The sequence below is a fragment of the Saccopteryx bilineata genome, chromosome 7 (genome assembly GCF_036850765.1).
Source record: "Saccopteryx bilineata isolate mSacBil1 chromosome 7, mSacBil1_pri_phased_curated, whole genome shotgun sequence".
NCBI lineage: Eukaryota > Metazoa > Chordata > Mammalia > Chiroptera > Emballonuridae > Saccopteryx > Saccopteryx bilineata.
Window position 1 is genome coordinate 78,648,000 of NC_089496.1, and position 13,367 is coordinate 78,661,366.

General features: G+C 41.8%; 1 protein-coding gene across 3 annotated transcripts in view; it reads left to right on the forward strand.

The window, feature by feature from the left end:
- Positions 1 to 13,367, forward strand: part of PCGF5 (polycomb group ring finger 5) — a 125,786-nt gene that overhangs the window by 42,216 nt on the left and 70,203 nt on the right. Inside the window, exons 1-2 of one of the 3 annotated variants that reach the window (XM_066240232.1) lie at positions 9,901 to 10,095; positions 12,661 to 12,955. In XM_066240232.1, coding sequence (XP_066096329.1) covers positions 12,844 to 12,955 — 112 coding nt within the window. In that variant the 5' untranslated portion in view covers positions 9,901 to 10,095; positions 12,661 to 12,843. Of the gene's footprint in view, positions 1 to 9,900; positions 10,096 to 12,660; positions 12,956 to 13,367 lie in introns of those variants that run through there. The other 2 variants (XM_066240230.1, XM_066240231.1) reach the window with 2 other exon arrangements.

Here is a 13,367-nt window from a genome sequence, read left to right on the forward strand (position 1 = left end):
CTGCCAGTTTCTTAAATAAAACAACAAAGCTTTATTGGAACAAAACTACATACATTTCCTTACATGTTGTTTTTGGCAGCTTTTGCCCTATATTAGCAGAGTTGAATAGTAGGAGCTATGGCCCACAAAGCCCAAAATTTTTACCATCTGACTCATTACAGATAAAATTTGCTGACCGCTACTTCAGGTAATGCTTCAGAATTGTGTAACTGTATAATTGAAGAACTTCAAGGCCATCAGAGATTGTTTTCCAAGTCTAATGCGATTTTTATAAATGGGTAGGTTAAGGCTCATAAAATGGCTTGCCAAGCATCTTACTGTTTGTTGGTGATTTTCTTTTAAAGACTTTTTTGCATAACTTTTTTATTACAAGATACACATAGCAAATATTTAATCCTTTAACCATTTTATGTGTATAGTTCATTGCTATGTTCATATGGCTGTACAACCATCACCACCATCCATCTTCGGGATTTTTTCCTCTTCCCACTGAAACTCTGTCCCCATTAAACAGTAACTCGGATCCCTTTCCCCTCAGTCCCTGGAACCATCATTCTACTTCTGTCTTGATGAAGTTGACTACTCTAGGTGCTTCATATAAGTGGAATCATGTAATAGTTGTTCTTTTGTGACTGGCTGATCCGCAATTTTTTTAATTTAAAGAAATATACTTTACAGAAACAGGAAAAGTCTAGCCTTGTCCCTGACTGATCTACCACTTGATTTGGTCCTGAGTAAGCCGATTAAAATTTCTTAATGTCCTCAGCTCTAAAATGACACATCTTTACCTGAAAAATACAACACAATATCATGATATTAGTCGATTAAAAGTAAAAAGGAAGATCTCAAAATTTACAGTGAACAGTCACAAAATATTAACTTTGCAATTCAGGTATTTGCTTCCAGTATCTTAGTGCAAGAAAACACAAAATAATACTCATAAAAGGACTTTTTGACATTGGAATAAGAGCCAAAGATAAAGGATGATAATTCAGGTCTCATGACCCACTCTTGGGTAGGGTCAAGCATACTTCTCTGGTGACTCGTTCAGAGTTTGCCAAGTTCAGTGTCCCTCTGTCCAAGACGGTGTTCCTACACACTGTCCACATCTTGCCCTTTGCACTTCCCCTTTTGTGTGGTTCTTGCTCATCATTTTCTGTTTACACACAATGATTTCAGACAGGGTAGAATATAATTGATTATATTTTAGGGTGCTAAATACTGGATGTCACACTTCAGTCCTGCCTTTCAGCTGGAGTTCTGGGTGTTCATAAAATTCTTTAGACTTCCGTGTATGTGCTATTTCCTGATTTCATCGTGAGATAAGCTATTTAAGCCATGATTTTTATATTTCACTCATTTAGCATTTAGAGAGGAGAAATCTTATTCTAAAATTCTTGTAGGGAGAAAAAAGGCACCTGGCAGGGAGTTAGGTGACCTGCTGCTGCCTCCATGTACTTCCTAAAAGCAAACAAATTGCACTAAGGCATTTGTTCTAAGTATATGTTCATCATCGGGCCTTAAATTAGATTCTGTTTTTTACTGTTGTTTTGTCCCAATAGCAGGAAAGGTTATAGATACTAAATTCTTATAATTAATTCAGTGAGCATTTGTTTGCTTATTGTGTACTAAGTGCATTATGAGTATTATCTCATACAATCTCTTAAAACCTTCTCTGAGATTTGTACTCTTATTATATTCATTTAAGTGATGAGAAAACTGAGACCCAAAGTAGTTATTGGCCCCACGACACATAGCCAGTAAGAGATTGTTCCAGAATTTGAATGTGAGCCATCCTGACTGCAAAGTCAGATGTATTTGCATGCTCATTTGTTCATTCATTCAACAAATATTTAATGTTTTAGACTTGATTCAAGGACAGTACTGATAAATGTCTTGCCCTCATGGAGTGTCTGCTCTGTTAACCACTTTTCTGTGAAGCCATCTTGTGTTTTTATTCATCATCTAAGATGTTTTGATGCTGGTGCTTTTTTTCACCTTCTCATTAAGAAGGTATTAAAGGAAGGTTTGATAAATGACAAGAGCTTTTCCAGTCAGCTAGGATGACTTCTTTCTACAGACAGAATTGAAGAAATCATTGAAGACAAATATTGTTTCTTGAGCCTGACCAGGCAGTGGCGCAGTGGATAGAGCGTCGGACTGGGATGCGGAAGTACCCAGGTTCGAGACTCCGAGGTCCCGCACGGGCTCATCTGGCTTGAGCAAAGAGCTCGCCAGCTTGGACCCAAGGTCGCTGGCTCCAGCAAGGGGTTACTCGGTCTGCTGAAGGCCCACGGTCAAGGCACATGTGAGAAAGCAATCAATGAACAACTAAGAAGTCGCAACGCACAACGAGAAACTGATGATTGATGCTTCTCATCTCTCTCTGTTCCTGTCTGTCTGTCCCTGTCTATCTCTGCCTCTGTAAAAAAAAAAAAAAAAAAATATTGTTTCTTGAACTAGCAAGAAGTTATCACAGCTTCTAAGACTTTTTTTTTTATTATAGGTTTTATCACCCTTAAGGTCAAGAATTAAGAATGTGTATCTTATAGCTAATGTCCCCTGTCTTAATTCATGCTAGTTTTCTTTTAGCTTTTCTGCAAACCTATATAAAAACCAGTATCTAACTCAATAAGTCTTTGACTACTTGAAGACAGTATGAACACATTAATTTGCCATTTGTTTTCAAGACCTTTTCTGTTTTTGATTTTGGTCTAAGACAAAATTGTGAAGCACAAGAGAGCAGATCTTTGGTGGGTTCCCATTTTCTTTCAGATACTCTTTCTTTCCTCCTCCTGGCTCCCCAGCCTCCCAGCCAGCAAAATGTTACAGTTAATACCCTGCTAAAGTGTTAACTCGTAACTAAAGTCTCTGGTGTCTACTAATCCTGGCAAGCTGGGAAGAGATAGCTCAAGAGATGGTTCATAAGGGCTTAGTTATGACCCTGCCTGGAGACTTTGCATTTTAACGGAAAACATTTCTGCTACCCTTTCATTTGAGGCAAGTGAATAAATATTTAACACACTGCTTCTACAATGTTGAACTAACCCAAATTATTAAACATTTTGGGGTAACTAGTCTTCTTTGTATGATCTTGAATTGCTTAGTGAAATATTTAGGTTTTCCCCTCTTGATTTTTTAAAATGGGTGTGATGCATACTGGTGCAGAGGAAGGAGTGCTGTACTGCCCATTGCATGCCTGGTTCTGTGCTGTGCCCACGATCCAGTGCCAAGCCTCGAGTGTCTCCTTTTTTTCTACAGAAGATCTTTGGGTATACCTTAGTATCAGGGCCTCTGCTGGGTGGCACAGAATTACTAGGGACTATTCAACTGCTAGTGATACACAGCATTATCACTTGTACCTCATCCTCATATTTTTTATAGTTTACAATTTGAAAAACACTTCTTGGTTAGCAGCTCATTTTAACAACATACAAGTATATGAAGATCTTCCCTGCGGACCAGTGATTAAGGTGATAATGATGATAATGTTAATCTCAATTTTTCAAAGGAAGAAAATGAAGCCAAAGGAAGTTAAGTGACTTGCCCTGATTAAAAATCAGGTTCTCTTGACTTGGAGTCTAGTATCCTTTATTCTAAAGCACAGCTTCCTGTAGGTCCTTTTCTACTCCTGTGCCCAGGCTCCTTTGGTATATGAATGTTTATATTACTCAGTTTCTGTAATGCATTTGCCCCAGTTGAATTTGATAACTATCTATCTATCTATCTATCATTTGGTAGAGCTTTTTTTCCTAACTTTTCTGTAATCATTGCTAATTTAGAATCATCTACATTCAGATTTGATGGAATATTCTTAGTTTTTGCATTTAGGTTACTTGTTCATTTATGATCCTCAGAGATTTAATCTGACCTCCCAAAATAACAGTTGTGGTTCTATACGGATGTTTTAAAATACCATAGCGCTGATGATGGGAGTAGATCCAGCTTTTCCTGTACCTATTTTAGTGATAGTCTGTTCTTTCAGTATTAATGGAACTTGCTTCAGCCAACTGTTGACATCACAGGAAACAAAATACAGCTAGTTTTTCTGCCTCTCAAAGGAGAAAAAGAAATCGTCAATCTGTCTCTTTCGCATAATGTATTTAAAGCACTTCGAAATATTTAGTTAGCCAGTTGCACAGTTTTTTGCAGACTAATCTTTTCCTTATACCTATGCTATTAATCTGTACCTACTTTTAGTATATTGACTTAATTTCTCTTTTTCTTTCTGGCTTTCTCATTTCAATACCATAGCTTTTGGTATTTTATCTTGCTGTCTTTGTAACTGGCAGAGACTTAAGCATATAGGACTAACTTCTTAACCACCCATGGTATTCCATCTTTCAAATGAAGTTTTTGTCATTTGATCATGTTCCACTTAACAATTTATTAATAAACTTGGTGTACTGCTCCATAACTGTTTCTTGTAGATAATTCTCTATCTACTCCCTGGTGTGATTTTAATTAGTAATCCTAGAGGGCAGGGATTATGCCTTAGCACAGGGGTCGGGAACCTTTTTGGCTGAGAGAGCCATGAACGCCACATATTTTAAAATGTAATTCTGTGAGAGCCATACAACGACCTGTGTACGTTATGCATTATCCAATAAAAATTTAGTGTTGTCCCAGAGGACAGCTGTGATTGGCTCCAGCCACCCGCAACCATGAACATGAACGGTAGTAAATGAATGGATTGTAATACATGAGAATGTTTTATATTTTTAACGTTATTATTTTTTTTATTAAAGATCTGTCTGCAAGCCAGATGCAGCCATCAGAAGAGTCACATCTGGCTCGTGAGCCATAGGTTCCCAACTCCTGCCTTAGCATGTCCTTTGTAAAGATCCTTCGAAGAAGAAACTGAGGAAAGAGTGTACAGAGTGTGTTTTAGAGTGTGTGTAGTCATTCAGCGTTTCATTCAGTATTTATTTGAATGCTTACTGTTTGCCATCCACTCTGCTAGGGATGCACAGTCAAGCAATGTATCCACTGGGCTTACGCACTAGTAGGAGGTTCAGACAACCAAATCGGATCAACCAAGACCGTAGGATGTGGGACTTGAGAGAATTAGTATGAATTGTTTACGTGTGTATATGGTGTATGAATCGAGGAAACTCTTAAGCAGCTGTGTCTGGGAAGGTGGTCTTTGAGATCATGCTGCCTGAAGGATAAATGAGAATTGGCCAGATTTAGCAAGGGTGGGAGAGATGAGGGGATTAGGACAGTGTACTCATTTCAAAGGAGACTCATCTCTCTAGTTAGAGCATAAAAAGGTTCATTATGGCTGCAGCATCGAGTTCAAGGGAGATACTATAGAACCAACAGGGATCTGGGATGGGCCTATTAAGTGTTTGGCTTTATCCTAAGAACCAAGTTTCTTTTTGTTTTGTTGTTGTTTGGTTTTTGGTTTTTTTTTTGGTTTTTTTCTTGTATTTTTCTGAAGCTGGAAACGGGGAGAGACAGTCAGACAGACTTCCGCATGCACCCACCAGGGGCGATGCTCTGCCCACCAGGGGGCGATGCTCTGCCCCTCCAGGGCATCGTTTTGCTGCAACCAGAGCCACTCCAGCGCCTGGGGCAGAGGCTAAGGAGCCATCCCCAGCGCAGGGGCCATCTTTGCTCCAATGGAGCCTCTGCGGGAGGGGAAGAGAGAGACAGAGAGGAAGGAGCGGGGGAGGGGTGGAGAAGCAGATGGGCGCTTCTCCTGTGTGCCCTGGCTGGGAATTGAACCCGGGACTTCTGCACACCAGGCCGACGCTCTACCACTGAGCCAACCGGCCAGGGCTGTTTTGTTTTTTTAAGCCAGGGAGCAGCATGATCAAATTTGTGGTTAGGAAGAGTCCTTTGGCCATGCTGTGGAAGAATGTTTCGGCAGAGAAGAGCTGTAGGGAGACTGCTTAAGAGTTCACTGAAGTAATGGAAGGTAGTGATCTGAACCAGGGTAGGTTAATTGGAAGGATTCAAGAGACATTTAGCAGAGAGTCCTTGAACATTATTGATTGCACGGGAAGGCTGCAATAAGAGAAAAAGAGGCATGATCAAGGGTGATTGGAAGTCCTTCAGTTCTCTCTTCTCTTCCCAGTCCTCCATCACTAATTTTAGACAATTGTAGATTTTTGAGCTATAATCCAAGGCCGTAAAATAAATAAATACATTTGGACCCATTTGGACACTTTACTTTTTAATATATCCTAAAATCTCTATAGAAGACTTTTAGAATACAGAGGGTAGTTTTATATTAGAGATATTTCATGTTAAAAGATTAAGTAGCATATGTAAGATATATAAAATAATTTATAAGAATGAAAAAGTTATTTAATATTTCAGGGGAATGTAAAGATATAACTTTATTTTAAAAATGTTATGCCATTAAGTCTTTGAATAGTATGAACGTTCATGTACATCCTCGCGCCTCCTGACCATCCAGAGTACAATCATACAAAAATTTTTATTTAAAAAATGTGTAAGGCAACATTTAAAAGCAAATATATGTTCTTGTTTCCATAAATTGGTTATCAAACAAACATGATTTTAAGTTAATAAAACTGGAACTGGAACTAATTTCATTGTTTGAAAAAAAAGTCAGTCCTAGGTGTCAATGAGCATGAAAAAAACTCGCTACTCAAAGGGTTAAACAGTTTAACAGTTACTTAATGACATATTAAATAAGAAAGGAATGTGAAATTTTCAGTACAAAATCACCCACCTATTGCCCAGCCTTAATGGAAATAAATATTTGGACATGAAATATAAAGTAATGAAAACATTTTTTAGGGGCCCTGGCCGTGTGGCTCAGCGGTAGAGCGTCGGCCTGGCGTGCGGGGGACCCGGGTTCGATTCCCGGCCAGGGCACATAGGAGAAGCGCCCATTTGCTTCTCCACCCCCCCTCCTTCCTCTCTGTCTCTCTCTTCCCCTCCCGCAGCCAAGGCTCCATTGGAGCAAAGATGGCCCGGGCGCTGGGGATGGCTCCTTGGCCTCTGCCCCAGGCGCTAGAGTGGCTCTGGTCTCGGCAGAGCATCTCCCTGGTGGGCAGAGCGTCGCCCCTGGTGGGCGTGCCGGGTGGATCCCGGTCGGGCGCATGCGGTCTGTCTGTCTCTCCCCGTTTCCAGCTTTAGAAAAATACAAAAAAAAACAAAAAAACAAAAAAACCATTTTTTTAGGTATACAGATAGTTCCAGGGGTTATCAAGAGCCATTTGTGGTCCCCTGGATGAATCTGAATCAGTGGTCAAGCAAGTTACTGCTTTGGGATTATGCTTCTTTGAAGGAAAATCACCAGGGTCCAGTTCACTCTGAATACCATCTAAGCAGTTATTTACTCCCTCTCTTCACCCATTTGTCTCTCCCTTTGTTCCTTTATTTTCTTTAAGTTAATTTGTCCCTTACCAGACCCCCCTTAAATTCTTGGATTTGAGAGTTCTCTTGAGAGGTGTAAATAATATGGCACTGGCACCTTTGTTTTGGTCTTGGCTTCACCAGAACCAGCTCTGTGATTATGAATATGCCACTTCTCAGGATCTTGGCTTCTATATCTGTAAAATGAGAAAGCTGAAGTAGATGAGTGATAAGGGGACTCCCAGCTATGATTCTTTTATCTGCCTTTTCTTTTTTCTGGTCCTACATATCCAGTTGCTTCCAGGCCTTTGTTTACTTGAGGGTCCCACTGGTACTTGAGATTTGTTATCAGAGCCACCCCCCTCATATTGAGGCTTCTATGGTTTGTTCCAGCGCCACAGCCACAGCCAGAACCAAGGGAAGAAAGAGTGAATTACTGGGAGGCTGTCCCAGGGGAGGAGAGGCAACAAAGCAGCTAAAAGTCTTATATTTAAATGCATAGAACCAGCGCATAAGTCAGGAAACTTGCTGCTGCTTTGTAACATTCTCTCTTGACTTTTCTTATTTTTTTAACCAGACAGATGTTTGAGGGTTTTTTTTTTCTTTTACTGTTTCTGCTTTTTTTTTTTTTTCTTGGAATGGGAAAGGTAGGGTGGTTGCTAAAGAGGGTAAAGGAGAAACCAGTGAACATTTTTGACAAACTATGCTGCCTCTAGAGACACAAAGGACAGATTCCTTTACAAAGGTTGTAATTCTCTCCCCCACCATTTGCAGTTTCCATTATGGCAGCCCACCTACACATCTGTTTTCAGGTACTGCTCTATAGCATCTTTGTGACTCTCTCCCTCCACTGCTAAGGTATCTGTTTGTCCTCTGTATATCCATCCTCAAACCCATTTCCTCAGGGAATGCTAATTAACCCACGTATAATGTTGATCAACAATCACATTTAAGCTCCCTGGACTTCCTTTATAAATATATTTTAAATAGGTTCACATGCAAAATAGGAAAATACCAAGTTGTTTTGTATGTTGTAGTAGGTATGATAGCATGTACGGTAATATTTTCCATTACAAATTATAAATACACTAGAAATAGGGTGACTTTTCACATGTTGATCTGTTTAGTCTCTGAGATGAAAGAGCTGAAGAGAATTAATTCCTCAGTGATAAAGTCATTTGACTTGACTTGTTTTCCATTCTCATTGTGATTGTCGTGACTCATTGAAGTACACCCAACTTGGAAATGGGCTTGTTACCCTAAAAAAGACCCATCTTTGCCTTAAAAATTGGTCATCGAAAGCTGTTTCAGAAAATGTATTGCTCCTGCTATGATATTAAAAATGATAATTTTTAAATGTTCACTCTACATAAATTTAATTATAAATTGGATAATTTAAGAAGCTGTCCTGGTCTACTTTTTGATGTATTTTAAATTTGAAATGGATATTTGAATACCTGTATGGCTGCTGGATTGGTAGTTATTGGGATCAGTGGTTTCTCACTAGAGCCATCTTCACAGACTATCACTTTAGTAATGAGGAAGGTGACTACTGTCAACTGGAGATACAGCAACTACTTTGCACTAGTTCCCCTGACCCCCTCCACTACTGTCAACTCCCTAACCATCCCTGCTCTCACTTCTACAGAAGCAAAGATGATGTAATTGCAACACCTTTTATTCTTTCTAATAATACACATTATTGAAAGCTGCCCTTTGCTGATCCCCTTTGGGATGTTAGTTTTAACTTTTGTTTCGGGATGAAGACCACACTGTTTTCCCTGCTATCCTAGATTACTGGGTTATAGTCTTTTATGAAGCAAAGAAACAGGTCTAATGTATGTTTAGCAAAATAGTGGTTGTAGTAGAAATTTGTAACTTTGTAGAATTGCAGAATGGGATTGAATGACTTTGAGGAATCTTTTAATGCATGCTTTTGAATACACTTTTTGCAATGAAGTGATGCATAGATCTCAAAGCCCATTGGAAAGATAACTGGGTTTTTTGTTTTGACACTTGCAAACAGTCATAACTATTCACCTTTCCCTAAAACCCCCACCCCCACCGTGCTCTCGATTGCTTACAGCTGTCAACAATTATGCTGTCTATAGCCACCTCACAGTGACAGTCTCATTAATGATTTTTAAATAAGGTGCAAATCAAAGGATGTCTTTTGACCCCTTTCGACCCAGCTGGGACTGGCTTGGGGAAGACGCAGCCCAGCAGACAGTTTCGCAGGGTGACTCATTCCCAACACCGACCATTGAGAATTTTAAACACGCCGAGAAAACTATACCAGACATTATGATGAAAACAACCAGGAGAGGTTGGGGTGGAGAGAAAAATAACCGAGAAAAAATTTGGCCCAAGCTACGCGTCGCACAGGAGCCTCGGCGACCGAGCGGCCGGGCCGGGCGGGACTGCCCCGCACCTGCGTGGAGCGCCGGCCGGCGGGCGTGGTCTGCGGGCGTGGCGCCGGGGGCGTGGCAGGGGCGTGGCCAGCCCTTGGCGCGGGCCGTTGAAAGGGGGTGGAGTTGCCCTTGGGGCGGCACTGGTCCTGGGCCCGGAGGCCCGTCGTGCCCTATCGTGCCGGAGCCGAGTGGCCCTGCGGAGCCGGCGCGCTCCCGCCTGCAGGGGGAGGGCGGACGGGGCGCCGAGACCGGCTAGGCCGCGGCGGGCGCTGTTTCTCTTTCACTTTCCCTCCCTGTGAGGCCGGCGCGCTGGCGGGCGAGGAGTGGCGGCGGCGGCGGCGGCGGCGGGGTAGGTACCGGGCGGCCTGGAGAGCTGCCGAGGGGCCGGGACCCCGTCGCCCCCGCGCTCCGCGCCCAAGTTTGGGCCCGGAGCGGAAGCGACACCGGCACCTCCAGGCACCTGCCGCGGCCCGCCCCGTCCGGAACCGGGAGTCTTTCGGGAGCGGGGGCTGGCCGGCCGGGGTTGGGGGCTTCGGAGGCGCGGCCTCCCCTCGGGGGTGGAGAGGGCGGCGGGCGGCCGGCCAGGGCGAGGCTGTGCGTCCTTCCCTCGCAGCCCAGGCCCGGCTGGCGGCGGTGTCAGCGGGGCCCGGCACCTGCGGGGCGGACGGGACGGACTTGGGCTTGACCGCCCGGGGCCGGACTGCCGGTCCCGCCGCTGGAGGACGCAGAAAAGTTCCCCGCCGCCCCTGCGCTGTCACTGCACGTACTTGCTTCCTCTCTGGGTTGGCGACAGGGCTCTGTGGCTCACGCCCTTCCAGCGCTCCCGGTCCGCGCAGTGCGTTTCCTTGCAGGACTTTCTCTGACTCGAGCTTCCCCGCAAACCTACCTGTGGGAAAGGCAGGGCCCTCGATCCTGTCGTAGAGGGGCAAGCGCAGACAGACACGGATAGTAAACGCCTTGCTGAAGGTCATACAGAGCTAAGGACCAGACCCAGACCCCCTGGCTTCATTATGCCCCCTTTTTGCTACACCCTCCGCACAATTTTCCGAGCGGATAGGATGATTACACCCAGGACCTATTTCTTGCGCATTCTCAATGGCGATGTGTGTATGGAATGATGATGCCTTTTACTTTTTTTTTTTTTTTTGAGTACTTACCTATGAGTGAACAGATAAGATAGGGAAAAACTTCCTCTTTACAAAATTAAACTTAAGAAATCAACACCTTTTTCCTGTCCTGTTTTCTAAAAGGATACATCTATTAATAAAAAAACCTTTACAACTTTTAAAAAAAGTAACCTTATGTACAAGTCATTTACACTAAACGTGTCTGGAAAAAAGTTAATGACTCAGTTTTTACTGTGCTAGTTTTATGTATATTATCTCATTTAATACTCACCACTCTAGGCAGCTGGCACTCTTATTTTCATTTTACAGTTTCAAAAAACCCCAAAACACTAGGACTTTAGAGAGGATAAGTAGCATGACCCAGGTTATTTATACGTTTCTAAATTCAATCAGTTTCTAGCAAAGATTTTTTGCTAATAGAGAGATAAGGAGTAAGTATAATTATAAATCAAAGGAGGTAAAAGGAGAATGTAACAGGAGGGAAGTGTTAAAAAACCATGTAGGAATTACAGGGAGGATAGCATTGGAGAAGGGTTTTGAAGGCTAGGTAGGATCTAGACCAGTGATCCCCAGCCTTTTTTGGGCCACGAACCAGTTTAATGTCAGAAAATATTTTCATGGACCGGCCTTTAGGGTGGGACGGATAAGTGTATCACGTGACTGAGACAAGCGTCAAGAGTGAGTCTTAGACGGATGTAACAGAGGGAATCTGGTCATTTTTTAAAAATAAAACATCGTTCAGACTTAAATAGAAATAAAATGGAAATAATGTAAGTTATTTGTTCTTTCTCTGTGGACTGATACCGGTCCGTGGCCCCGGGGATTTGGGGACCACTGATCCAGACCACCGATTTTCCACCTTTTCCAAATCACGGTACACACAAACTAATCATTAAAATTCTGCAGCAAACCAAAAAATATATTTTTTTTGTTGATTTGACAAAAATTAAGTATAATTTTTATTCACACCAGAAAGCTATTGTTTTTGTTGGCTGTTGTCATTTTTTAAATTTGACAATCCAAGGGGAAAAACTTGAGTACCCCTGACTAGTCAGGTATTTCGTGTTTTAAAAATCCTTACGGCACACTGGTTGAAATCGCTGACCTAGACAGAGGAGAGGAAGGGCTTGCTGGATGGAGGGCTCAGAGCCTGCAGAGTGGACTGTGGGAGAGGCATCCTTTCAGTCCACTTGCGTGTTGAAGGGTATGTCAAGGTCAGCCTGGGAGGGTCTTTTATGACAAGCTAAGAAATTGAAATGTTTTTCTGTTTATAAAGAGGAGACGCTGACATTCTGTGCTAACTTGGTAGCAGAATATAATACGGGCTGATGGTGGGTGGGGTGGCTATGGACGGAAAGGAAAAGGACATCTATTTGATCTGACTACTGACTGTGTACAGGGCACAGAATGGAAACAGGGACCATTTTGATAGGGACGATAATGACTTCGATTTTGAATTTTTTAACGTATCACCAGGAACTCCTAATAGAGCAGTCAAGCAGATAGTTAAAATGCATTAAAAAAGAGGTGATGCTGTCAAAACTGGAGTTAATAGCCTTGGATGTCATTGGTATGGAGTGACAGTTGAGGCCTCGGGATTGGATTAGTTTGTCATTATTCTGAATTGTTAGCAGGTCTACAAATCAGTGTTACAGTAAGGGAAATGTTCTTTTCGCCTGTTTACCCAGTTTGGAACAAGCAACACTTTTTGCTAATATAATGATATTAATACAGTATGAGGAATTTAACACTGTTTTTTCTCATCTTTTAAATGATTGTGGAAACAGGTATGGGAAAGCAGAACTACCAAAAGGAGTGATGACCAGTAATCTCATGACAGATCTGGATGTTAGTTCTCTTGCCTCAGCATATCCAGTTGGGAACTGCATACCAGCTCTTGGAATCAGACTTTCATCCACTTAATACCTTCCTTTACCTGAACTACTGAAGCCAGTCCTAGCTAACTACGAATGGCTACCCAAAGGAAACACCTGGTGAAAGATTTCAATCCTTACATTACCTGCTATATCTGTAAAGGGTATCTGATCAAGCCGACGACAGTGACGGAATGCCTCCATACCTGTAAGTACTCTTCATGTACCCATCAGAAGTGATGAGTTACACTTGCTCTTTTCAGATTACCCCGTTCTGTTTTTATCTAGTGTTTAACTTTTGAAACAATGAGTATTCTAAGAATTATCTTAACTTTAAATATATTTTCAGGATTGAATTTGTCATTGGTATACTAGTGGCATGAAATTGTTCTTGTGTTATTTAAATTATAATAGTTGACTTTTATCTGATTTTTAAATGTTCTAAAAATCATAAGCATATTATTGGCTATAGTTTTTTAAAAAGTAAACTTTTTGGTTTTTTATTTTAAAAAAGTTATACTGAAGAAAATCTGCTCAGAGGTCTTGTTAGAATATGCATACTTTAATTCCTATTTTAAAACTATATTGAGGTATGGTTGACATACAAACAGCTGTACATA